Source organism: Seriola aureovittata, chromosome 12, assembly GCF_021018895.1.
Source record: "Seriola aureovittata isolate HTS-2021-v1 ecotype China chromosome 12, ASM2101889v1, whole genome shotgun sequence".
Classification (NCBI taxonomy): Eukaryota; Metazoa; Chordata; class Actinopteri; order Carangiformes; family Carangidae; genus Seriola; species Seriola aureovittata.
In genome coordinates, this window is record NC_079375.1 from 9,679,248 (window position 1) to 9,707,202 (window position 27,955).

The window sequence follows — 27,955 nt, forward strand, 5'->3', positions numbered from 1 at the left end:
ATATTCATTTGACGCAAGTATAACATGTCTGTAAGATAATAAGTTATTCGTCACCCCAAACATTCCGACAGTGGATTCGTCCGTCGTTAGGCCTTTGCAGTAGGGAGTTGTTTGGCGGACCCCGCAAGTTTTCCTTTACTTTACATGTTATTTTTGTTTGTCGTAAAAAGGGTAAATTTGTCTATTTTAGCTTCAAGTGCTTCGTTTTTTATTCTGTGAGTCGACGGACCATAATAACAAAGTGTTTTGGGCGTGGTACACAACTACACAGCTTAAGAGGAAAGGAAGGAAAGCATCGGTGAGTCGGACTGACCGCTGCTGAGCTTATGATGCCGACGTTGCGGGACAGCACCATGTCCCACCCCGGCGAGAATTCCCACCAAGTCCGGGTGAAAGCCTATTACAAAGGGTAAGAAATCGTTGTTTCTCCAAGCATGTAATCGATGTTGTTAATAAGCCAACTAGTATACGGTTTCGACTTGTAAAGGCAGCTAACCAGTTGGCTAATATTAGCTAACTCAGCTAACGGCTTGCTAATGTTGGGTACCAGGTTTAGGTAAACTTGACCAGGCAGTCAGACAGGTGAAACTGTCCAGGCACGCTGCCAGTTTAAAGCCAGATTCTCTGTATTACTTAATTAATGTGTCAGCTAGACAGCAAACTTGTCAAGTGGTTTTAAGTCAGTAAAGATGAGTTGTTGACCGAGCTAACAGTTGTTAGCAGTGGCTACTAGTTTTGGTATCTGTCTGTAACTAGCTCACTTTGATAAGGTGTACAACTGCCTGGAATGTTATTATTGATTGACTCACATTATTTTCCAGCTGGCACTTTTGGCAAGTTAACATACGTGTAAAGATTGATGTTATGTCGTTTAGGGATGGGCAGGAAATCAAATCAATGCAGTGAGAGCATCAATCAGAGCATTGATGTTGATACTATCACAGCAACAGAGTTGCAGAAAATCAATTTAAGTTGTGTTGCTTCACTGTTATTTTCATCTGGTATTATCGAGAAATACTTTACACACCAAAACTATATGCCGCATTTCACTACTGCAACTGCAACTATCACTGTTTTGTAAACTACCAATCAATCTACCTTTTATTTTCTGGATTACTTATTTCTAAGCAAAATGGCCCAATACCGTGAACCACAGACCAAGGAGATGTATTCAAATTTGTTGTTTTATGCGACCAACAGTTCAAAACTCAAAGAGATTGAATTTATTACAGTGTAATATTGAGAAAAGTAAGTTATCACATTTGAGAAGCTGGAACATTTGTTGGCATATTTGTTTTTTCCTCATTAGAAGACTTGAATAATTATATATATTATATTAGTTATTGCTGACTATTCTGTTCCATTGATGGACTAATCAATTTATTATGTACTTGTTTCAGCTCCAGCCCTAAACCTAACCAGTCATCTATGCAACATATAACCATAATCTGGTGATTACATTAAGTAACATTATTTGATAGGGAAAGACTTGGACACAAGAGAAGCATGTGGTTATAAACAATAAATATTATAACGAGAAACAACAAGAAATATCAGTGTACTTTACATCCCTGATCATACTGAATATATGATCATTGAATATGGAAATGCCAGTGCTTTGAGTTTTTGTCATACCAAATAAGAGTCAATGATTACCGTCCAGCCTGACTGAGGTAGTTATGTTATTTTAGTTTTGCACTTGATGCGGTGATGGAAATCATTTGTCACCTAGTTGTGTGACACTCCCTGTTCCACTTTTTCTGTTTGATGGAGCCAGTGATTGGAGCCCAGCCAAGACTTGAAAAACGTGTAGTGCAAGTCACATCAACCAGACCTATTGTATGTCTCACTGGCTCTGTGACTCACCTCAGGAACTCTGTTATGTGTGTTGATCATCAGATGTCATGTTGCAGAGCAAAGCATGTGAAGTATTTATGAGGTTGCTGCTGAGGAATCTCAGCAATGTTGGCAAAGAGGTAATGCAGTAAAAATGGTCTGGTCATTTGATTATCAGGATGCATTAAACTGAGATTTCATCATTGTTGTTGTTGTTTCCCTACAGATATCAGGACTGGGAGTTAAACGAGTTATAATGCTCCAAATCAATGAATTAGATCAGTACTGACAGATCAGGTCGTAGCCACATATCCTTACTGTTTTCTTACTGTTGTAAAGCTGTAACAACACACCCAACAATGTAATTAAAACGTGCTAGTCACTAGTGTCTGAGTATGAACAACTCCACACATAGTGATTAAGAAATCTAACATTAGAGCTGAAAGAGTTAGTCAACTAATTGATTAGTTGATCATCAGAAAAAAATCTGCAACTATTATGGTAATTGATTAATCGTGTTATTCATTTTTCAAGGAAATATCTTGAAAAAGAGTTGAGACATTATCTGGCTTCCCCCTTCTATTAGTCATATATAATAAAAGTAATGATGGGCTCAAATCGGTTTAGGGTTAGCTCTGCAAAGTTGTTTATTCATAATCTTTTGACATGATTAATGATAGTATTTGACTAATAAAAAAAAATAAACGTCAGATTTATCAATTGTTAGTTGCAGCCCTAGTAATCATGTTATGCTCAATCTCTTTGTTTCAAAGTAGCAATCAGTGAAATCACCTGATGGAGTGATTTGTTTTACTGGTTAGTTTCTTGATGCAAGACAGTAGATATTAGATCTATATGGATATTTTAAAACATCCTTTAAATCTCGGCAACATGCAAATACAAAATTAAATCAGACTCTTTCAATGGCTTTACTCTGTAGTAAAGTCTCAGCTTATCCGTTTTCAGTACAGTGTTCTTTTTGAGTCCATTATTTATGTGCATGTCTGTTGTCAGTCAGCATCAGCAGACTGGTGTCAGCCTGTAGCAGTCTCAGCCTGTCACTAGCTTGTCTTCATGTTGCTCTCATTCACACTGATGGTCAGTAGACAAGGCTGCAGAGGCACTGATCACATGACAAGAAACTGACAGTGGTGTTGATACTGTACGGTGGTAGTGGATGGACTGAAACATAGAAGAATAGAGTGTCGTAGGACTCTTTGTGCCAATCAACATTTTCAGTTTACAACAATATAAAACAACAACATTTTAGATTTTTGCTTGAAAATTGATGATTTATCAGAATAGTAAAAGTAATTTTATTTTCTGTTGATTGACTAATTGGTTAATTGTTTAGGCTCTCAAGTGTAGCAATGTTGAGAACTCTGTATAAACCTTACATTGTCTATAGAAAGTGAACACATTAGTGTACTACACTTACAGTTTGCTTTTTAAGTTTTGGTGAGTGCTAGATTTTTTTTATTGCACCACTCCTGCTCTGACTCTGGGATACTGGGTATCTCTCAATATCAAGTCAAATATTTGCATAATTTGATATTTTTTAATTATTTTTTTCTCATGTAATACAGCTGCACAGTGGCCACCTTTGCCCTACTTGTAGGCTTGACAGTTTAATAGTTTTTTGTATGTATTTCAAGTATTTAAACAGAGCACAGTGAAATGTTTCTTTTTTGACAGCTGTCAAACAAGAGTGAAAATTTTATATATAGCTGTAAGTAATTGAAGCTAAGTAATACTTTTGTGGCTTTAAATTTTTTTTCTAGCTATCATATGTTGTATGAATTATATTTTGTCAGAAGGACCAGTTCTCTGTAAAAGTAAAACAAGAATTTCACAAAGAGTGCATCTTCTGTGTCAATGAGTTTTTTGAGGTGGAAAATATATTTCTTGTTCTTTGAAGACTCTTCTGACGCATTGTTCTTTCTGTGTTTACCAGTCAGCTTAGCTTAGCCCCATATTGACAATGTTGTCATTTGAATTTAAAACTTTTTTGTAAGCCTATGTCTTAACGTTCAGCTCAAATTATGTCTTACATAAGACTGAGCTGTGTATTCTGCAGCTGGTCTTCCTGGAAAAGAATACAAATTTCTGTATGCCACTGCCAGTGTGTCACCATCTCAGGCCAGAAAGAGCACTGTTTTTCAAAGTTGCCAACACTGACTAACATAAGGTTTCTTATGCGCCAGATCAACTTCAGGATTCCTGTGTAAAGCATGTTGTTTGGCAGGAAAATGGGATTACACCGACTCGACGAAGCAGTTCAGTTATTTTCCTCCTTTTGAAAGGAGTTGCTCTTCTTTTTCAAAGACTCCACCATCTGCATCAGGGCTTGAAGGCTTGGCTTTGTTCAGAATATGGGAAGCATTCCTTGTCTTGCTGTTTACTTTTACTCTGAAAACCCCTCAAGCACAGAACCACAAAGTCATACAACCCCCCACCCCCACCCATCCACCAACACACACTTACGATTGTAGTTACCGAGTCTGAGTATTACTGACTCTCAGCTTCTGATGATGCATGTAATGTATTGTCTGTGGTGTATTGTCTACACATCCTACACAGTGTGTGTAATACAGCTCAAGTGTTTGCGTACACATGTCTGTCTCTCTGTTGTTCCAACTGACCTTGTACCCAGGCTCAGCGGGGGTACGTTTGGTTGGTGCTATTGTGCTGTGAGGCTCAAGGCTCCCTCCTGTTAAGCACCACAGGTGGTGTTGCTTGGAGACGACAGAATCCTACAGTCTGGACCGGTAGATCTGTGTTTCATTCACCCTGACTTTACTGGGGTTGGAGTGGGATGGTTGAGGTTTTTTTTTTTTTCAGAGGATAGGGTTGGGATAAGTGGCTGTTTTGGTGACTTCAACTTGAGCAGGTGCATTTCTGTTTTTCCATCAGTGTGCGTCTCTGTTAGCATTTGATTCCTGTTCTCTGAGCGTGTGCATGAGGGTTGTGTGAAGGTGTTGCAGGGGGCATACCCAAGCGTGGCAGTGCTGACAGAGAGATGGATGGTCCTAGGTGCTCATGGAAGCCCAGAGAGGCACCCTGACCCTTCTTCCTGCTTGAGCGCTCAGCAGTGACGAATGGCTTCATGCTGCGCAGATGGGGCTGCAGAGTCCTACTCACGGCAGTTAAGACGCCAGGGGCACAGGCCAACACTCCCCTCCACTTCCTCCTCCTCCTCCTCCTCCTTTAATTAAGCTGTACTGTAGGACAGTACTGAGCGAAGGAATGCCACTTCCTCCCAGTTAGTCACCAGTGATGAAGCTCCCGGCAGCTCACAGAACAATTCTTCTGCCTTAGTCACCCTGAGGAATCCCACAGCTTACTCTTCTTTGTGTCAACACAGGTGCTACTACTACTACTACTACTTTTTGATCTGATTTTGAAGTTTCTTTTTGGCTAATGTTGTGTTATTAATGAGTTAAAAAGGCAGTATTGGCTAATGCATTTTCCATATCAAAGGAAGCAGCACAGAAGTCACAAAACAGCTGAGGTGTCACCTACAATTCAGTTAAGGTCAGTTCAGCCAATACCAGGGCTGCGACAAAGAATCATTTTTATCTACCGGACGATTGATATTAAAATTTGGCATTTTTTAATAGTTAAAAATGCCCATCAAGCCTATCACAGAGTTCAAGGTGACATATTCACATTACTTGTTGTTTTCAAGCAACAATTAAAAGCCAAAGGTTATTCAGTTTAACATCATAGGACTCTAAGGAAACCATAAAAATGACTAAAAGTGATTATTCAATGCTAATTAATTTACTTGTTGACATAAGTTACATAACAGTTAGTTACATAAGTTGATCAACTTATGTATTAATTAACGAATTGTATCAGCTCTCTTAAGCAAGTTTGCCATATTTTCAGTGATGCTTCAGTGATATTACAATAGAGAAACTAATATTTTTAATAATAATATATTTCTTAAATTGCAAGTAGTCTGTTGATCATATTTTTGATCAATTCTTTAGTCTATTAAATGTAAAAAAAAAAGAGGAAAATTATGAAAAATGCACAAGTTCTGAGAGTCCTCTGTGATGCCTTCACATGTTCTGTCGGAGCCACAGTCCAAAACCCAAAGAGATTTTATTTAAAATGATATAAAACACAGAAAACCAGCAAACTATGTCTATTATTTTTTATTAGTTAGTCTGATACTTACTCTGCTGAATATTTTCTCGATCCATTTCTTTGTATTTAACATATCACAAAATGGTAAACTAAACCTATAACAATTTCCCAGAGCCGAATATTTCAAAATATTCAAATTGCTTGTTTTCCTCCTCCCAGTAGTCTATTTTTAGCATCAAATCAAATCTGTACATCAGTTTAAAAATGATAACACTCCAGTCTCAAAAAGTGAAAAATCTTGGGTGAAAGTATTTTGAGTCCCTGCTGTCGTTGTATTTTTATACCTCCATAGTCTCTTCCAGCTTCCTGTAACTGTTGTAGCTATTAGCTGAGCCTGTATCTGTGTCACAGTGGATGCTGTTTGAGGCAACTGAGACGTGGTTTAACTTTAATTACAGTGTAGACAAACAGTATTTAATGAACACCCACAGATCAGATCCAGTTACACGTGCTACAGTTAAAGTCACCTGCTGCCATTAATACGCTTCCTGGATTGTCGACAGTCACAGTGTGGGAACTGAGGTGTGTATAGAGTTCATGCACTTTCTATCTTCTGATGTTATCAGGGGTTTAAGAGGAAGTTGTGTTGCCATGCTGGGTGTAGAGGAGAGATCAGACTGTAGGAGTGTTGTTGCCAGTCTATTCCTCCCCCCTCTCACAGGCAATGATTAACACCACAAGGATGGAGGAAGCGGGTGAGAAAATAGAGGGAGGAAGGAGGAGAAGGCATCAGTCTGAGCTTTGCATTAGTTTATTCTTGCTCAGAAAGCTTTATTCATTCTTGATGTGTGACTTTTAGACAGTTTAATATTGGCATTGAGGAGGCTGCACTCTTTAGAGGCATGCAACACTAATGTGAAACTGAAATATCAGCCAATAAATCACAGCCTAGTGTATATTTATGTGTTTGCTCCTGGCAAGGACTGACCCTACAGTGACCTTACACACTATACACTGTCCTTGGACTTGTACAGTAGCTGTCCTTGAAAGTGTGCACTGTTTGCCCCATGTGCTGGGATTTTATCATCCTGCTATCAAGCTCTCAAGTTGATGAAAATCTGGGTCCACCTTTGATGTTGGCAGTAAAGGGAGTAAGAGGAGTTTATCCTTGCAGGTCACTCCCTGGCTGGTGGTTTTTATACATCACCCCCTCCTTATATCTATTTGCTGTGCTCCCCTCGTTTTTGCCTCCCCGCTTGCTCCTGATCCTGACCCCTGAGCTCAGACTCCTGTCGCCTGCAAACCTGTAAAAGCTCATGTGTACAATCTCCATCCCCCACCTTGGGTCATAAACACAGCTGAGGCTGGCCACAGGGCTGGGAGCAGGCGACATCAATCTTAACGCTGCCATGAAATGATGACGGACAGATGATCCTGTCCACAGGGATAGATGCTCTACGTTTTTCTTATCCCACCTCTCACCGTAATGTTTGAGTGTTTTTGTTTATGTCAGTGTGAACTGAAGAGGCAAGGTGTGATGTACTTGTTGATTACGGGCAGTAAGCCAAGTGTTGAGGGGTTTTTTTTCCTGCTTCTCAGGGAAGTAATGGAGTGCAGTGGTAAACAGTGAGCCTTAACCACAGCGATCACAATCATCTATGACTCATTCTGTTTTTGCTTGTGTCTCTCCCTCTCTCTCTCCCTCTCTCTGCCTCCCTCACTCTTTTGCAGTCTTTCTCGCGCTTGTTTTTGCTCTCTTTCTCACACCCACAATCATGCTGTACAGATGAATGCACACACAAATGTGACAGACTGCGAGACAGTGACTCACACACGGCAGTGTTTGGGGAAAAAAATGACGCTCTCGCACCTCTTTTTTTTTTCCCTCTCCATCGAAAGTGTGCCACTCTCCCAAGTTTTTTCTTTGAACGCATCAGTGAGAGGGAGGGAGTTGGAAAGATTTAATGACAAATAATAATAATAAGTGCCCTAATTATTGATCAGTGGATTAATGAGTTGGTCAGATATCAAATAAAAATAGCAACCTTTTTCTGATACCAGCTTCTCGAATGTGAAGATTTGCTGCTTTTTTCTGTTTAACTTGATTTTAAATTGTGTATCTTTTGGTCAAAACAAGCAAGATGTCGTGGATTTTGGGAAGCTTTGATAGATTTTCACTATTCTGTGTTATTTTATTGAAGAAAACAATCAACAGATTAATAGATAATGATTAATAATCAAAATAAATTATGAGTGTGTTATCTTTAGTGTGTGTGTGTGTTTGTGCTTTTGTTAAATTGTTTGAATTAAATAATCACATGGTCAAGAGGAAATTATTTCTGGCTTATGGCCTACGAGTTGTAAATTTGCTGTTTTTCTTACTTTTATAGTAGTGATAGTAAATTGAATATTTTTGAGTTTTGGACTATGCTGGATTAACATGTCAACTTGGCATTTTTAACCATTTTAATTAATTGATTAATTGAAAGAAAGAAATTCAGATTAATTGATAATTAGAATAATCATTAGCTGTGTTTTTTAATGAGATGGCAATCAGTTTTATAATTGGTACTCAATAGAAGAAGCTATACGCTTACAAAGATGAATACATTTTAAATGTTTCTAATGACATTGGTTGCTTTGGAATTACTACAGATAATAGTTTCTGTGTTGGTGGTGGTAGATTTTATTCTTATTCTGTTATTAGCTTACTATTTAATCGCATCTATGTAATGGTCAATTATACTTATTCGTCTTTTCTACAGGGACATCATGATTACCCATTTTGAGCCATCCATTTCATATGAGGGTCTGTACGGGGAAGTGAGGGACATGTGCTCCATGGACAACGACCAGCTCTTCACCATGAAGTGGATCGATGAGGAAGGTACGACTCCCTTACCCTCGACCCTTCACTGTTTCTCTCCACTTGTACTTCACGTGGAGGAATGAGAGAAATGCTGATGTTTTTACAAAATTCTCCTTACATGAAAAATATACAAACTAAACAAAAGTCTAGTTGAAGATTACACACCACATCATCAAATAGATTTAACAACCAATGAATCCACTGTCTGATTTTGCCAGAATTTGCCACCGTGGTATGTGTTAACATGAACACACGTACACTACCATTTCACTTGACTGTAAGGCTCAGTCTTTTCTTGTCTGTCAAGAAAGTGTACGCCCCCCCCCCCCCAATTCCTTGTTGTCAGCCAGTTAGTCAGGCAGCAGTAATAGTGTCAAAGGAAAGATGGAGCCATCAGATTGCTCTGCTCAGGATAAGGTCAGCCTGCCTAAACTCATTAGACTCAGATCAGCTCCCACTGATTGCCACCCACATACAGTCATTGCAGTCATTAGCCTGTCTGAGACAGAAAAGCTGCTTGATGGGTGTAATGAAGTACTCTGTCAGTGGTTGCTGTCCCTCCTACTGCCCCATCCATGGAAACCGCAAACATGGCTGTGCAATGTGAACTCAAGTCATGATTACAATAATTAGAAAATGTACCTTTATACCCTTTATAACCCTAGTTATAAAAATAGTTAACCACCGGAAAGGTTGTGTTAAATGTGATCTGCTGAGCTTTGAAACTGAATTTTGAATCCCCATGTATCATAAACTTGTTGAGGTAATTTCCATGTAAACACAAACAACAATAGAAAACATTAATCTGTAACTTGATTAGAAGACTCGGGTAGACTGACATAGTAGGTCAATTGTCAAAAATACTTTTCACCTGGAGTGCATCCCTTATCAGACATGACGCTCCTTTCAGTCACAGTCATGGATACAAAATACCACCTGTAGAATGTGTGAGTGTGTACTGAAATAAAATTATTATTTTATTTAATATTGTCAGCCAACTGCAAAGTTACAGTAACAGTGCATGATGCTGTTTGGTTGGTGTGAAATTCACAACACCAAATTAAATATCTTTTGGTTTTGGACTATTGGCATATTGGCTATTAAAGACAAACGATTATTACTTGGTTAATAAATAAAATAGTCGGCAGATTAATTGACGACAAAAATAATCGTTACTTGCTCCCATAAGTGGATATCTTGGTAAAAAAAAAAAAAACAACCTAGAAATTGATGACGCATTTGATGTTATCATTGTCACAGTCCACCCACAAGTTCTATATCAACCAGAAGTTTGTATCATTTTAAATATACGTTGTTTGTCATAGTTTCTGTTTTCGAGCTATTTATAAAGTCGGAGGTTTGTCGTTGTGATTAGTTGTGTGAAACACTAAGAATAGAATTTCTGGCCTCAGTGTTAACTCACACTTCAACTTCGACTTCTCCATGCGTGTTGCACTACACCTGACTCCCCCTGTTAATGATAAGGAAATAATTAGATCTGCCTCTGAGTGGTATTTTAATTATTGACTTAGATCAGTGTACAAATACAGCTGGGCAATTAAAAGGAAAGAATTTGAAATGGCAGCATTGACTACTGCCGTCTCCTACGCTCCTGCTCACACCCACACGCTTTTTTCAATGTTTACTTAAAGTTCATGCATTACAATTCATATCACACCTGCAGTGGTTAGACAGAAGTGTTTTTAAATGTCATGTCTCTACAGCATAACTCACCGTTTACACTTGCAGCCTTTTGCTCTGGGAACTGGAAATTACAGTTTTCGTACCACTCAATTGTCTCTACTTTGTTATTGCTTGTCTTGTTGCTCTGTGCATTTAAAAGTAACCTGGCCATTGTCAGCTTTCTACAGTAACCTGATCTCTTAAATGCCATGTAAATGAGAAGCTTGGTTTCCCTTACTGGGTTTCTAATAGGGTTTTCACATATTGGCATGTGAAATCTGAAAACTTGATAATATGTATGAAAAAATGATAAGAAAAAGGATGGAGTCTTGGATTTGTGAGGGACAAAATCTTGATTAAAAGAAGGTAAAACAAAACAAAAACATTTTGGCTTCCACTACTGATTATTTTTTTTATTGTCCATTCATTTGTTTATTAATGTTTTTGTCCATAAAATGTCAGAAAAAATTAACAATAGTAGTTATTTCAATTCAATGTGCAAAGATATTTCATTTGTTGTTGTGTATGACAAAGACGAGCATCAGGTTCTCACATATTAGTCTTTGGAACTAGCAAATGTTTTTGTTGAAAATATGAACATAAAATCATTATGCCATTATCAAAATAGTTGCCAAGGTAAAAAAAAAAGCTCTCAATAGAGAGTCTGTCCTTTCACTGTGCTGTCAGTTGAAATGCTCAAACAAAAAAGGAAGATACTGTCTTCTGCCTGCAGCGTCATGTCGCACTAATATACTTAAAATGTGACTGCCTTTGCTCCACTAAAGCAACATCTAATTCAATTAATTGGGAGTTTAGCAGGAATAACATTAGTGCAGAGGATGTAAAACATTCTCCAATTTCTGTCCCTCACCCGATTTCTCCCTGTAACCTGTAAGTATGGTGAATGACATCCGGTATGTCTTCCACTCTTAGGTGACCCCTGCACAGTGTCGTCTCAGCTGGAGCTGGAGGAAGCGTTGCGTCTCTACGAACTCAACAAAGACTCAGAGCTCATTATCCATGGTGAGTCTTACTGCTTTTCACACAGAGTTTATTTAGAACGACATATACAGTTTCACAGTTTGACTCATAGGATGTTCTTGTTTACTGTCGCCAGTAAGATGTTGATTCAGTCCAGGTGCTTGGACATTAAGAGGTCCAGATGAGAAGCCTGTTATCTGTGACTCTATGCTCTCCTGCTGCTCCACTCACCTCTCAGTGGAGCCTTTTATGACAGTCAAGTTTGCTGCATTTTATCTGTGCTCATTGATCTACAGTACACCAGACCTGAGGCTCAACATCACAGCTGATGAGCAGTGCCAACACAGATCATCCAGCCAGTTGTGCCAGGCACGCAACTTGACTTGTTAGCAGTTAACTGCCTGCCAGTATGAGTAATTAGTGTCTAGTGATATTAGAAATAATCACTCAGGCAGTTGTACTGTATATCATGCAAAATGTGTTGTTGTAATCTAAAACAATGCTTTACAATGAAACCTAAATAAAGCACTTAGCACCTGGTCACTCTGTCATACGTATTACAGTACAGTATAAGTAAAACCTGATGATGACAGTGCAACAATAATGCAAAATAGACATTTAGATTTGGTTTACTTGGAGTCTGGAAGTGTTTATCTGTCTGAAAATTGTTTGAATGGGACTTTTCTTCTCTTTTTCTGGCACAATGTCAAGCCACAAAAATGCAAATTGCATATTTCGATTTGGTTCACCATCAATCCAAAAACTCTCTGGGTTTAATGGTGAGCCTGTGTTGCTGTTGCTTGCTTTGAAGTTCTTTTCCTTTTCCATTTCTGTCCGCTTTAACATGAACACAGACGTCTAGATACTGTACACAACACAGATGCATCAAAACATATGGCTAATGTCGCACTGACTTGTGAAAACAACATAATTTCCCCTGTTGACGTCTGTCTATGTGCCCTTGAGCTACTTCACTTCCTTGTCTAAGCTTAGCCTTTTTGACAAATAGTTGTGCAACTTCATGAATGTAGAGGTCAGGGCTAACTCTGATGCTGGGGGGGGGCATTTGATTGACAGGCCATGTGTGTGTATAAGCGTGTAACCTGGGGGTAGCGAGGACAGGGGCTGTTGGGGCTAATGTAAAGTTTTAATCAAATCAGAGGTGAGGGGTCAAGAGTACAGTGGATGCTGGATGCCAGCGTGACGGCAGAGGATGAATGGAGGAGGGGGAGAGGATGTGACGGTGCCGCGGGGGGTCGCCTTGTCTGCTCGTTAACGAGCTCTTCCGCTGGAGCCCACGCTTCGCCTCTGACTCACACTGCCCCCAGTCTAGCTCAGCATGTCTCTGTCTTTTACACACAAATAATCTTTGCCGGCTTCTTTAAGATTGTGTTTTTCCCCCCTTTTCTTTTTATGCTGCACACAAACATGTTTGCACTGTCATAAAAACATGAGTGAATTTCATCACTAACCCCTCGAGGCGACAGGTTTGCTACAGGTACTCTTAACTGCCGTCATGATGAGAGGAAGTGAAGTGTACCCAGCAGCAGACAAACACTCTCACATGAATGTTGTCAGTCTTCCCACCCTAAGATGAAATGAGGATAATATAAAGACTTTCTAAATGTAATGATGTCTTCTGTTTTTTTTCCTCTCAGTGTTCCCATGTGTACCAGAGAAACCTGGCATGCCCTGTCCAGGAGAAGACAGTGAGTTTAACCTTTTACTTGTTAGTTTTACCTGATTTTACAGCTGTAGTCCCAAATAGACCTGAATTTAATTTACGTTTTAAATTGCATGCATTTCAGCGAATACATTTATCCTTTATAGATTGTCAAAATGGCAGAGTCAAACTTATTAGCTCAAATAAGGGTCAGTATATTTTTGTGAAAGGATCAATTAATTTCAAAGCCTGAGGTCGTATATCAGACTTTGTTAACCTGCATGAGAAATTGAAGTGTTAATTGAACATCTTGACATTATTGTAGGTGTAGAAAAGGTTTGAGAATGTCTGAAGAAAATGTGCACACAAATTGTATCAGTGATGAGGTTACACAGCATCCAAGAAAAAACTCATTTAAACATTAGGCTACAGATTCAAAGCAGAAAACTGCGCTCAAAATTCCCACACTCTGTTACACACACACACTTTTAGTCACAAATAGAGCTCAACTGTTAAATTGGCCACTTGGATACATGGTCTGATTTTATCTCATTAAAGACATATTGTGTATGTGGCAGCCGATAAATGACAAGCAGTTCAATTACAGACAATTACATAGAAATATATTTTACAAAGCAAATCAAAAGAATCAAATACAGTGATGAATAGAGAAGCCACAGTTTGTCCACTAGAAACAAGTGATTTTTCAACTGTAAAATTTTCTGTCTTGTTCATTTGTTGGCATGCATACACACAGGTAAAGCTCTTTTTCCTCCCCACAGAGTCCATATATCGGCGTGGAGCCCGGCGCTGGAGGAAGCTTTACTACGCCAGCGGTCACGCCTTTCAGGCCAAACGCTTTAACAGGGTGAGACATGACTTTCAGTTTTGTTCCACAATATTTTTGCACTGGAAGGTCTTTCACTCGTGCTTTATTGGCTTTAAATATTTTTATTCTGTATATTAAAAGTTATGTGTTTCTCATATTTGACTTTTTCATTGTTGAATTATTGTAATAGGGAAAGTATCTGCTGTGAAAAACATTTCAAGCTTATGTGCATTTGAAAGACAATGAGACATCCATTTCATCCCTTCAGCAATTTGTCTTTGTATGGACTGATAGAGTGAGACGGTTGATGGTGACACAGAACAATAGCTTTGGTTGGATTTTATTCTAGACCAGCAGGAGTGCATATTTCAGTAACCAGTACAGTCTCCGTAGCATCTTCTTGAATATAATGTGTGCATGTTTGTGATGATTTTTCTCCATCCCCCCTCCTGAGCAGCGAGCACATTGTGCCATCTGTACAGACCGGATCTGGGGTCTGGGAAGACAAGGCTACAAATGCATCAACTGCAAACTGCTGGTGCACAAGAAGTGCCACAAACTGGTCACAGTGGAGTGTGGCAGACCGATAATCCAGGTTAGGGCTGTGACAAATGTCATACTCATTAGCTTGATGGTGTGAAGTGGCTCATTATCATCCATGACTCATACATACTGTACTCTGTTTCTGTGCTGATTATACTTAATGGTGAATGTTGCTGTCTAGGAACCAATCATGCCAGGGCCACCATCGAGTCAATTAGACCAAACTGAACAGCCAGGTAACACACACACACACACACAAATGAAGATTTTAATTTGACTCATTGCCTGCAGCTCCTAACTCCTGTTCCTCAAAGCCAGGGCAGGCGATATTCTATATTTTCTATATTTTCAGTTGATATCGCATGCTAGTGGGTATTTATGGCAGCAGGACGGTGTATGTGTGATTGAGAAACAAAAAGCACAAAAAAACTCAGGAAGATTCAAAGGTGTTTTTAAACAACAATGGAGCTCTGTGGCACAGAGGAATATCAGACTTTAGGCTGCACTTGTTACTTAAATCAATTCATTGCTAATTCCAGTCTTTTCATGGGATTTATTGCCTTTAAGTGAAAAATAGATAACCTCTATTATCCTTCAAGAATAAATAAAAAGATCTCAAGTGGTTGCTGGCGTCTGTGTATCTTTATTTCACCCAGACTACATGTCTGGGTCGAAGCTGCATTTGGGGTTTTACCTACAGCACCAGACTTAAGTCCAGTCAGGTGGTTGAGAGGCTGACTGGAATGAGAGAGCTTAGGATCATTGTTGCTATTGTTAGGGAGGTATCTGAAGCTCCTTCTAGATGCGCACAGGCGACCTGGGTAGTTGTGGGGCACAATGGTGGAGACACTTGGATGGAATTTTTTTAACTAGAGCTTCTTTTTAAATGCATATATGCTAAAATAAAACTAATAATGTTTAAACTTCAATTGTTTATAGTGTGAGAGTACTCATATTATATGACAATGCATGTACAAGCATTTCTTCTATGTATCTATCTACAGAATAGAGTTACTTTATTTTGTTGCTGTTATTTTAAATATTCTGGTGGTGTTATATTGTGGATACAAAAGGGTATTTTCTTGTCTAACCAGGCAGAGAGAAATTACTCAGGCACTGCAAGGCTGTGAACAAAGCATCTGACAGTCTATCACCTACTTTCTCTCCTTCTTCTCTCATCTCTCCTATTTCTTTCCCCTCTCCTGCCTCCCCCTCTCCTTCTGTCTGTCTGTCACTTTCTCCTCTCTTCTCTCAGGCCCTCAGAATAAAGACTCCAGAGAAAGCTTGACTTACGATGGAGAAGAGAAAGAGGTGAGAGAGAAATCTTTTCAAACACTGTTGATGTATGACTCACAGTCTGTCAACCTGTCATGTTGACTAGATGGATATGTGTGTGTGTGTGTGTGTGTGTGTGTGTGTATATGTGTGTGTGTATGTGTGTGTGTGTGTGTGTGTGTGTGTGTGTGTGTGTGTGTGTCTGTGTGTGTGTATTCAGACAGAGAAAAAACTGTTTACGTGAGAAGGAGAAAGAATAAGATCACCTGTAATTGGAAGCAGGCTTTAGTCCACTTATTTTGCTAGGCCGTACATTTGGGCGATCCTTCTCCCACCTGCTGTGGATATGTGATATAGAGAGCATACAGATGCAGGCACTTTTGCAGTGCTGTGGGTATTGATTTCCTTTGGTGGAGCTAATAAAGTAACCTTTTATCACAGCTCTTAACACCAGAGGCTGATTAATGGCCCAAGATGTAGTTTGGGTTTGGGGTGGGGGTTTGTTGAACGGAGCAGGAGAGCTGGAGATGGATAAAGAAAGGATCGAGTTGGACACAGATAGACGTAGATAAAAGAGAGCAAGCCAAATGATCTTATCTACGGGTCCATGTATGACTCTGGGGAAGGCAGGTTGTCATGTGAAGGGAGGTTAGATGGATAGCTAGTGGAAACGGTTCAGTACAGAATAGATTATAGGAGAGGAGGGATGAGTGAGGAAGATAGGTGAGGAGATGGTGAAGGTGGTTTTCAGGTTCACAGAGAAGAAGGACTGTGATACAGCGAGTGCCTCCTCTTACCGAGGCAGCATAATGGTGTTTAATTAAGACAAGAAGATCATTACAAAGATTTATTTTCAAAAAGTGGAGCTGGAAGCAGTTTAAACTTCATTTACAAAATCACCCAAAGGAAATCACCCTCTTGCCCAAACCAAATCATTCGTTCGATCAATACTTCAATGAAAAAAAAACTATCTTTCTTGCTTTTCCCTCCATAACTTCCTCCCAGGCACGGAGCAGTAGAGACACGGGGAAATCGCCTTCGAGTCTGGGCCTAGCAGACTTCGACCTGCTGAGGGTGATTGGAAGAGGCAGCTACGCCAAGGTGCTGTTGGTGCAGCTGAAGAAGACCGAGCGTATCTACGCCATGAAGGTGGTCAAGAAGGAGCTGGTCAATGACGATGAGGTAAACAAGAATAGCAGTAAACAATGCTGATTTTTGTCATGAAAAAAAGGAGTGAAAAATTGCCATCAGCTTCCCAGAACCCGAAGTTACATATTCACAATTTTCAAGAAGCAGCAAAAATACTCACAATGAACAATCCAGGACCAGGAATTGATGATTATTATTATTTGTTAAAAAAAAACTGGCTTCAGTGATTAATCACTATCAAAATAGTTGCAATAAATTTTCTGGTTTCAGCTCTAGACATTTTCATATTATCTTATTTATTTATAGCAGAACAAGTGACTCGGTACACTGCATCTTTTAGTTTGGTTAGACCAGCCATCTGCTTTGGGAGGTGTAAAGGTGTACATCCACTTAAGCAACTGCCTGTTTAAGTCTGTACAGTGTGACAATAACAGAACACTTTATCTATTGACATGTGAGAAGGTTAGTTAATAGCGTGGTCATCAGCCTTATGTCACTGCCATGTATAATTAATGTAATTAGCACAATCAATGGGAGCTGTTATTCATAACACAGTGAACATTTGTCTCATTCGATTGTGTCTTGTCTGAAACACTTTGAGGCAAGTTGACAGACTTCTTTGAAGCCATCAGTCTTTCTAAAAAGGTTTAGATAAACCATCATGTCATCAAAAATTGATCTAGGCGAACACATGTAGCAGCACAGCCAGCGGCAATTGGAGTAGTTAGCCTTGATTAGATGCACTTAGCGTGATTGACAAATTGACAAGTGCCTGTCGATCAATGGTGAAGTGTTCTGCTGTCCCTGCCCTGTCAGCGTGAGCAGCATCCGTGTCCAGACATATAATCATCCAGCCATCGATGGAGGCCTGGTGATGCTTCTACTGGCTCAGCCATTTTCTTCTGTCGCTGGCCACCATACATGAGCGAACCTCGAGCTTTGTAGCATGGTCGATCGAGCTCTGTGCTTATTCAGCTTTTACAAGTTCAAGGGTACTATGTGAGACAGATCTCTGATTGACATTTGGTTGTGTCTTTGTGTGTTCCTCTTCCAGGACATTGACTGGGTCCAAACAGAAAAGCACGTCTTTGAGCAGGCCTCTAATCATCCCTTCTTGGTGGGCCTCCACTCCTGTTTCCAGACAGAAAGCAGGTGATGGCATTTTCCCCTGTGCGTGTCACATGGTTACTTCACGGCTTGGGAAAGTCGGCAAGAATGTGGGGAAAAACAATCAAGTTTGACATCTTGATTTGAAAATGTAACAAAATAACCTTTAAAGTCACAGAGAAGCCACCAGACCTGCGCCAGCCTTTCTTGCATTTTTTAGATCAGGAGGTGGAGCATAATGGTTAAATGAATCAGCTAGACCTCAACCACATGCTTTGTAAATGTAAACAAACTTTTAGTCAGCTGACATCCAAACAGTCACATCCTACTACAATACTGCTCTGTTGAGCAACCACTAGCAAACAGTCAGCTGAGGGTTGATGTTCACCCCACATCACATTTGAGAGGATAAATTTATGTATCTTCCCCTGAGTTCAAGATGAGTCACCAACAATATAATACTTGCAGAATACTTGCAGGAAGATAAGAGCAAAGTATTTTTATATAAACTATACCAAAAGATGATTTTGAACACACGAGATAAATGAACAATCAACACTTTGACGCAATGTATTTTTCATTGGACTATGGTGGTTAACTGCCCTGTCATAAAAAGTCATAAACAAATGTCAAAATTGCCATATGAATTACAAAACAATATGTATGAGTGATTTCAGTAAGAGTGTTTCCTCCCCTATGGCTCCTGTGGTTTATGTAAACAGACCACTTTATTGAGGTCGGAAAAGAGTGCAGTTATGGTTAAGGTTAAAGGAAGATCCCCATCAAGGTGAAAGCCCCTGATTTCAAATCTTGGGCATTTCTTTATGACATTAAACATTCAAAACACACAAATGACTTAATAGCTAAATCCAGCAAAGTCCAGAAAGAAAAAAATCCTTGGTATGAACAGATTTGATTGATTGATTGATTGATTGATTGATTGATTGATTGATTGATTGATTGGTAGCAAGGAAACACCCCCACAAGTATTATTACCTTTTTCCAAATTCATACCTGTCAGAAAAGCTCACAAGAAATGTCAAGTAAATGAGGGAAATGCCAAACTGTATCAAGCTGAAGGAAATGAGGAATTAAGCATTTTCTAAACTCCTTAGAAATCACACAAAAATTCTCAACTCCTCTGCCTTTTTTGTTTTTATTTTAGTATTTGTTGACATTTTGTGTCCAAGAAGTTGGAGTGGGTGTGTCTGCTTATGTGCTTTTTTTTTTCTCTTTTAGTTACTGATCATTGATGTTAAGAATCGTATTTTTGAAGTTTTCAGGTCCTCATCCTCATCCTGGTCCCATGCAAATGACTAATTATGTGTCGAAGTGAAAAGATAAACTCAGTATTTCCCTCTTTCACAGGCTCTTCTTTGTTATTGAATATGTGAACGGTGGAGATCTCATGTTCCACATGCAGAGACAAAGGAAACTCCCAGAAGAACACGCCAGGTAAAATCATTCAAAAGAATAAGACTAATGCCATTTATTTTCTGTTAGTAGTCATATGTGATTTTGAGAAACTGCTCACTCCCCTTTTCAGATTCTACTCAGCAGAGATCAGTCTTGCGCTTAACTACCTCCACGAACGAGGAATCATCTACAGAGATCTGAAACTAGACAATGTGCTACTGGACTCAGAGGGACACATCAAACTTACAGACTACGGCATGTGCAAGGTGTGGTTTTTCAGGCTCTCTTGATATCATAATGGACTTTGGATAAAAGAACTTGCGAAGCTGCAGAAGAGTCAGTTTACAGGCCGCTGAGATGATCTCACAGCTTATGATATTTTTTGTTTTTGCAGGAGGGCTTGAGACCGGGCGATACAACGAGCACTTTCTGTGGTACCCCCAATTACATCGCCCCAGAAATACTCAGAGGAGAGGATTACGGTGAGAATTACAACACACAAGCACTTACCAGACATGCTATCTGATGATTTGGTGTGATACAGAATATGAGGCATTGTGCAGGAATATCTGAGATGCTGATTGCGTTATGGATGTGCAGTGGTGCAGTATCTGGGTTATCGACACCATTTAAAAGGTCTTATTCAAGTAAATATACATACTATAAAAACAAAGAAGAAAAGCAAGCAAAAAAAACCCAAGAAAAAATAAGGTCAAAACTTAAAGGAATAGAAAATCGGAAACAAAGGCTAAAACTGAGCAAAGGAACTAAATCAATAGAATAGAATCAACAAAGGAACAAATATATTTGAAAGAAACAATAAGAATGATAATTAAAGCAATTGTGACCTCCTCTGAATGAATGCTGCTTTTATCTTAACTCCTTATAATATATAAATACATGACTTAAACAAATGGAATTTAGGTTCACTAATGTGTATGGGTCACAGTTAATACCTTTCAGCTGTTAGGGACAAAGATGTAGTTACAAGCATTCAGTCAAACATCATTTTCTACATCATAAGTGTGTGCTGCACTTACATGCATCTACAAACACAATACAATAAAAATAGAAAAAAGAGCTCCCTGGTTACCAAAAGTGGTATCATAGCAACAAGTTCCACTGTTCAAGGATCATACCAGTGTTTTTGCATGTTAACTCATTTTTTACATGTGAGCACAATAGGCCTTTTTCCACAACAACATTTTAACTGGTCACAATGGGGGAAAGCACATGAGTGAATGATATAATAAACGAAGCCTGAACTCCATTCAGCTGCTTCAGTGTCAGAGTCCTGCTATTGTACATGCTGGCCAATTTTCACAATGTCATGAAAATACCAATACAGGCATGTGCAATGCACTATAATCTTTAGACCCATAATGGTCCCCTGTGCAGAAAATAGAAACCAGCTAAGTTTGCTTATTTTGATCTTGAAGACAAACAGTTAAGTTGTTGAGTTGATCTGACAAATGGTTTTGCCTCAGACTTTAAAAAGTGCGGGAGGTGTGAGAAACTATCAAAAAAGGAATTACCCGGGAAAGTCTTTGTATGCTATCAGGAATTGGTTCAGATAGGGGATTTCATTTTGGATCCTGTTCCCTGACTTTAACAAATCTCTCATCAAACCTTTTATCTCCCTTCAGCCTTTTTAAACATTAGATATATATGCTGCTCATCTTATTTCCTGGTTGTAGGCACAGGTTTTGAACACTGATGAGGCTGCCCACAAAAGCTGTTGTATTTCTGCCCTCTCAGCCTGCTAAAGAGATTAAATGGTTGTTTTGAACACTGCCATTCATTCTGCTGCTTCGAACATCCTTTTTCTATCTGTGTTTCCTTCTTGTCATAAATATAATCTGTCACGTACAATGTGTGTGTGTCTTCAGGGTTCAGTGTGGACTGGTGGGCGCTTGGCGTGCTGATGTTCGAGATGATGGCGGGCCGGTCGCCCTTCGACATCGTCGGGAGTTCCGACAACCCGGACCAGAACACAGAAGACTACCTCTTCCAAGGTAAAACACTCACCGCTGAGATTCAGAACTGGAGGAAAAAACAGCTCTGTGGAAAGCATGTAACACCTTTGTATTGACACCTTTCTAAGGGCTTTCTCTCGGTACCAGACACATACCATCTGTTACAGGGAAATGTGTGAATACATGTGTGTTTTTGTCGTAAATACAGTCTCACAATGTGTCTGTTTTCTTATAACTGCCTGGCAATGTTGAATAGCTGGGAATTAAAATGTCCCACTTGACAGACTAAGTCATATTTCAAGACACTTCTATCAAAAACTATTGACACCGCATTGAAAGGCTCTTTAATGTATGTTCAACATGAGGATACCTGACAGGATTGAACTCTTACTCATAAGTGCAGCAGTGTCAGTTCTGTCCTCTGTCATTTTAGCCCCAGGGGACTGTCTGTCTCACCCTCTCCTCTTCTTGTGCACCCCTCCCCTCTCCCCTTTTCTCTCACCTCCTGCAGTTATATTGGAAAAACAAATCAGAATCCCCCGCTCGTTGTCAGTCAAAGCCGCCAGCGTCCTCAAGGGATTTCTCAACAAGGTAAGAAGGGGTCAGATAGGCCTGGATCAATCTTATACAGTGTTTGCTCCTGCTGGCCCTTGACAAAGATATTATTATGGCCTCAGTCGAAAGTGCCCTCTCTCGCTGTCTTGCATTTCTGTACTTCCCCTTCCTCTCTGTGTCTCAATGTGGCTCTTGTCCCTTTTCATCCACACTTTATACACTTTTTAAACTTTTTTGCTCACCAAACTCCTCTTTTCCACCTTTCTTGCAAATTCTCTCCTTTCTCACCTTCTCCACCTTTTCTTTCCTGTTGTCTGACTCTTTGTCTCTCTCCAACACCATCATGTCTGTTGTCTTTCAACCTACTCTCACCCTCTCTCCCACAGGATCCCAAGGAGCGTCTAGGCTGCCACCCTCAGACAGGCTTTGCGGACATCATGGGCCATCCATTCTTCCGCAATGTCGACTGGGACCTTGTGAGTCATTCACTTTCATTTCCTCTCTCTCTCCACCTTCTCCTTTTCCTGAATCACCTCATGCTTCGCTTTAATCACGAATTTCATCATAATTTGTAATGAAGGAAATCAGTACTGGTGCATGCCGTGTGCCAAATAGGTCAAAATCAATCCATGTATCGATCCTACAGAGAAAGAAAAATGGAAAGATGCTACTTGACAGCAGAAGGTCAAATCTAAGTGCATGGGGTCACCCTCTCTCCCCTGCCCTGCAGGCGTAGAAGCTCTGTCAAAGCTGAGGATTATTAGCGATGAGATGAGACAAGACTCCACGTCCTTGTGCAAAGCAGGCACACAGAAAACAGAAACAAGAAACAAACAGGCCAGGCAGAAGACTGACAACAGCAGATAGGCTGACTAACCGAGACAGGAATCCAAAGATGGAAAGGCATGAGCGGAGACACATCACTCACTGACTGACCGTCTTCACGACGAAGCTGAAACGTTGAATTCTGGATGTATGTTTCCTATTCTTATATCACACAGGGAAGTCTTTTGAGCGATCAGATGGTGAAACAACAATTCATGTTCAGAAGGAAGCCATTAATTAAAGTCTAATTTCAGCTTCATTGTTAAGGAATAATTGTATTTTAAGTTCCTTGTGAAGTAAAATACTGAAATAGACTAAGCTTCAGTCAAATTCCAGTCGTCTCAGAGGTTGGTGTTACTTTTTCTCAAGCTGTGGTATGTATCTTCGAGACGGTAACGCTCGTGGGGTGCTCCCAGTCAGCTGTGGTGAGTGAGGAGGGTCAAACACGATGCGGGTTATCTTGTTTGGTCCTACAGCTACTGTGGCACAAGTCTCACAACATTTTAATGATGGTTATCAGAGGACTGTGTCACAACATGCAGAGCATCACACCCTGCTGCATATGGAGCTGCGTAGCTTCAGAGCAGTCAGAGTGTCCATGGTCATAAGGTTTCAGCCTATCAGTGTCCAATAAAATATGAATATGAAATTAAAGTTGGAACCTTCAAGGCAAAATGGGTATAAGAAAAACTAATAATTAATATACTTGAATGTGAAGAGGAAAACAAATCTCGCTCTCCAGAGTTGGATTTGAATTGAATGACACACTGAAACCATCAACAGTTAGTGAGTTCATTTACTGTCAGAAACTACATCAAGAAGTAACATAACAAAAGTGCCAATCAGGACACCAGAAAATTTCCAAAGCACTGAAATATATTCACATGTGCAACCCATGTGTATTTCCGATGCTTTAAAACTATGAGAGTGTTGTTGTGATCAAGTGGAGCAGGTTGTTGGAAATTAACATGTGGGCATGTATTTACGGTTAGTCTGCACAGATGGTGAAGACCTGAAAGACCTTTTGTGATTTGCCTCAAAGGGAAATATAAATAACACCGACTTGACTTGACTTGACTATATTAAGCAAGTAACACTTATGAGAATCCCAGTGAAAGTCAAACCAGAACTAATGACACTCAGAGTTATTTATGAAGCTTCCTGTTCTCAGTTTCAGAGATGAGTAACATCATCATCATTTCAGAGTGAATAAGATTCCTGTTACATGACACCTTGAACCGTAGAATGAAACTTAAGTCTTAGTTGTGGTGTGTTGTCAACACATTAAAAAGATTAACAGGCTGATCTAGATATAGTTTCTTACAAGACTGCAAAATGACAATTATTTTCAGTATTGATTAATCTGTTGATTTATTTTTTAATATAAGATTAGTCTATAAAAAGTCAGGTAAAAAAGCACATTGCTAGAACTCAAGTTGATAAGAATAAAAAGTCCAAAACACAAAGATATTCACTCTACAATAATAAAACACAATAAATCTGACAAATTTTTGGATTATGTGCTTGAAAAGTGAAATTAATCAATTATCAAAATAGCTAGCAATCTATCTGTGTTGATAGATGAATTTATGAATCCTCTAATGGTTAAAGAAACCTCTTAAATTGAACTTGGTGAACCAGCAGAACCGTGACATGCTGTTGTATCCTTAATTTAATCCTTAATTAACTCAGTTGAACTGGTTTAGTTCAAAAGTTTGAACTGCTTTGTATCAAAATGTCTGTAGAGAACAGGAAGTGTAGTTATGAAACTCTGCACAGGTGTAAATGATTCGGCATGTTTCATCTTCAGAGGCAGACAGAAGTGACTTTAACAAATGACAGACACATGCACCGGTGGACGAACAGACAGGCAGCCAGACAGACAGACCTTCAGACCTTCAGACAGACAGGGCAGCTTGTCAGGGATCACCATGACCTCTTTTTCCCTGTTTGGTCTGGAGCAGAAACCCAGCAGTCGGTCAGAGTGTCTGGGGAGATCAGCTTACACCTACCCCACCACCACCACCACCCCCACCCCCACCCCTCACCCTCTCCCTCTCCCAACACACGCACACACAGCGACACACACTAACCTTAAAGTTTGCCCTGCAGTGCACCTGTTGACCTGCAGTGGGAGCAGTTGTTGGCTTGCTTGAGTGTGAGGTGAGGGGTTGAAGTACAGGTTCCTCATGAAGGCTTTAATCAAAGATGTTGGTCAGTCACATGAAGGATTTATTTATGGAAATAGGATACTTCTACACATAAACATTCGTGGCTTATAAAATATTATTATAGCTATATTTGCTTTTTCTTTCACTTTTTCTGTCCGGTCTGTTTTTGCTATTGTGCAAGTGTATGTCGAATGCGTTGTGTGTCATCCTTGTCCTTTGTCTGTCTTTGTATTATATTACTGTCTATTTTTGTCATGTCTGTGAAATTTTCACTTTATTTTTCATCCTTTTGCAACGGTAAAAGAAAATGAAACTGAATCCAAATCTAAGGAGGGATGGCCCTAAGAAAGACTGAAGTGTCTTTATGTTTTTATGTTGTTTTCAATGCGTTTTAAATAAATAATAGACTTGTCTCTAGACCAGTTTACAGTTTGACTATTACTCTAGGGCTGGAACAACTATTTCCTCCATCAATTAATCTAGTGATTATTTTGGCTAATGTAATCATTTAGTCTATAAAATGTCAAAGTAGCAGCAAATAACAGAATAACAAAGGATGAATGAATTATCAAAATAATTGGTGACTATTTGATTGACAAATTATTGCAGCTTTAGTTTTGATTTTTAAAAAGGACAATGAGAAGCAAGTGATATCTCTAACTTGCACACACACATGTTTAGAAATTAACATAGTTCAGCCCTATCAAAGTACCTGCAGATTAATTTTGATTATGATCAACTAATCAGACTAATCGTCGTTGTAGCTCAGTATTACTCTTCATACTCAGTTATAACATGTGTTTTTAATGTTCCCGCCTGTTGTCTGTGTTGTTATTTCAGCTGGAGCAGAAGCAGGTGGTCCCTCCGTTCAAGCCCAACATCTCAGGGGAATTTGGACTGGACAACTTTGATGCCCAGTTCACTAACGAGCCCATCCAGCTTACGCCTGATGACGAGTGAGTTCCCATTTCACTGGCTCCCTCTTTCATCCTATTATGATCTAATATAAAACTTGTAATTTACATGTGTCTTTGTTCATCGCAGTGACGTTGTCAAGAAGATTGACCAGTCTGAGTTTGAAGGGTTCGAGTACATCAATCCACTCCTGATGTCGGCGGAGGAATGTGTGTGAGGGCTGTGACGTCTGTGCCCATATACCCCCCCACCCACAACAGACACACACACACACACACACACACACACACACACTCACACACACTCATGCACGTGTTACATGGTGTCTCAGTGTCTTCAGGCTGCATGGTTACAAGACAACCCGACGACATCAACCTTCTGTTCGAGGGCCGCACATGCACAGTAGAACGCTTATTTGCCAAAACCAGTCTCACACTCTGCCATTTATAACCACTTGCCCTTAAGCCTACCTTCTTTCTTAATTATTTTTATATCATGTAAATCTGCACTGATATCAATTTTACTCATCGGGGCCTCTTTATCAGTAGCCAACGAGGCTACAAAGTTCTTCCAAGGTTGCTGTACACCGGGGTGCGAGAGATGAGGCACATCCCCTGACAGATGAACTGGGCATCTTCTCCTTCCAGCTGGTGGGGTGTTTTCAATGCATATTTTATTTGTGTATATATATATATATATATATATTATATATATATATATATGAAACTACTATTGAGGATAAACATTAGACAAGGCATTTTTTTTAGCTTCAAGCCACAGTCGGACAAAACTGACAACTTAAATCATCATAAAGTCGTTTTGAATTTTGCTTTGTCCCAACATCCCTTCTGTAGAGGAAACAGAATCATAACACTAGCATTTAAAAAAAGAAAAAGATAAAAATCTATATATTTTTCTCATGTTTTATTTAACAACATAGCAGTCATCATGTGTGTTGTTCTGAGTGTTAACAGAACCAAAAAAAAAAGTTCAGGCTTTGTCGTTTAGATAAATGCTCAACATCTGGAAAATAGAGTGAGTCTACTTCGAGTCCCTCCTCCCAGAATGAAGGAATTTAAACAGCAGTATCCAACCAACACTAATAATGAGTGAATACTCAAAACTGTGAATGAAAGAGCTTGTTATGCCGGGAAATGGGCTGGAAGAGTAGCACATAGTACCTGAACGCTGGAGCACAGGTTTAATTTTACTGTGCAGACCATCCATGAAATATACATTTACACAGGACCAAAAAAACATTTTTCTGAAAAATGTCTTGCTGGTACGTATTAGAAGGTACAGTATATATACGAAAGATGTGCTGTCCGAAGTCATAGAATTTATATATTCAGATTTTTTTTTGCTAATTTTTAATACTATGCCTTTCTGAAAGTTATGGTCTGTTATCTTTTTTGTACTTTCTCCATTCCATGTATGTCTTTTTATTGTAAATCAAAAATACCAAGTGATAGTTGAAACAAGAGCTCAGTAGAGAGTCATGACACAGTGCAGTTGTGGTACTGAAACGTGGCTCGAGAACTGTAATCTGTCTGCTGTGCTCCATTTTTACCATATCTAACCCACAGTTCATCAGATATTTTGTAAAAGTGCTTTAAAGCATATAAAAGCTCTGAAGAGCAACTCTCTACCCCTCGACTAATGACACTAAGTGATGACGCATGAAGCTTCTGTCTACTTGGAAAATATTTTTGGGCTCACATGGTGACAGGAGGAATTCATTCATCTGTTATACATGTTACTTCTGCTTTATTGTTACGTTTTTGTGAATCGGGTTTAATTATGAATTTTTTTATCACTACATGATTCCAAAATGTTACTGGGGTGAACCCGGTGGAAACACTCTTGTTGTATTTGTTATGTTTTGGGGGTGTTTACCGCCCACAGGACTCTGCTGAACTTTATTATTAGTGTGCAAAGAAAAAACACAGATGTTAAAATAAACATTTTATTTCTCTCCTTGTGGTAATAAGTGATTGTGTCATTCATTTCAAGGAGCATTCCATCAATTTAGTCAATTTACCTGTCATGAGGAGTACTCTTCAGTCC

The 27,955-nt window shown here is 39.4% G+C and overlaps 1 protein-coding gene across 1 annotated transcript; it reads left to right on the plus strand.

Annotated features, from left to right (window-relative positions):
- The first annotated feature begins 69 nt into the window (after positions 1-69).
- prkci (protein kinase C, iota) lies at positions 70-27,878 on the plus strand. Its single transcript, XM_056392135.1, has 18 exons — positions 70-409; positions 8,697-8,818; positions 11,417-11,506; positions 13,123-13,173; positions 13,910-13,995; positions 14,414-14,551; positions 14,681-14,735; positions 15,755-15,810; positions 16,780-16,956; positions 17,978-18,075; positions 19,399-19,485; positions 19,577-19,712; positions 19,841-19,928; positions 21,336-21,461; positions 21,934-22,013; positions 22,364-22,453; positions 25,814-25,929; positions 26,018-27,878. The coding sequence occupies exons 1-18, from the start codon at positions 327-329 to the stop codon at positions 26,103-26,105; spliced, it is 1,767 nt and encodes a 588-aa protein (XP_056248110.1). The 5' UTR covers positions 70-326; the 3' UTR covers positions 26,106-27,878.
- The last annotated feature ends 77 nt before the right edge of the window (positions 27,879-27,955 follow it).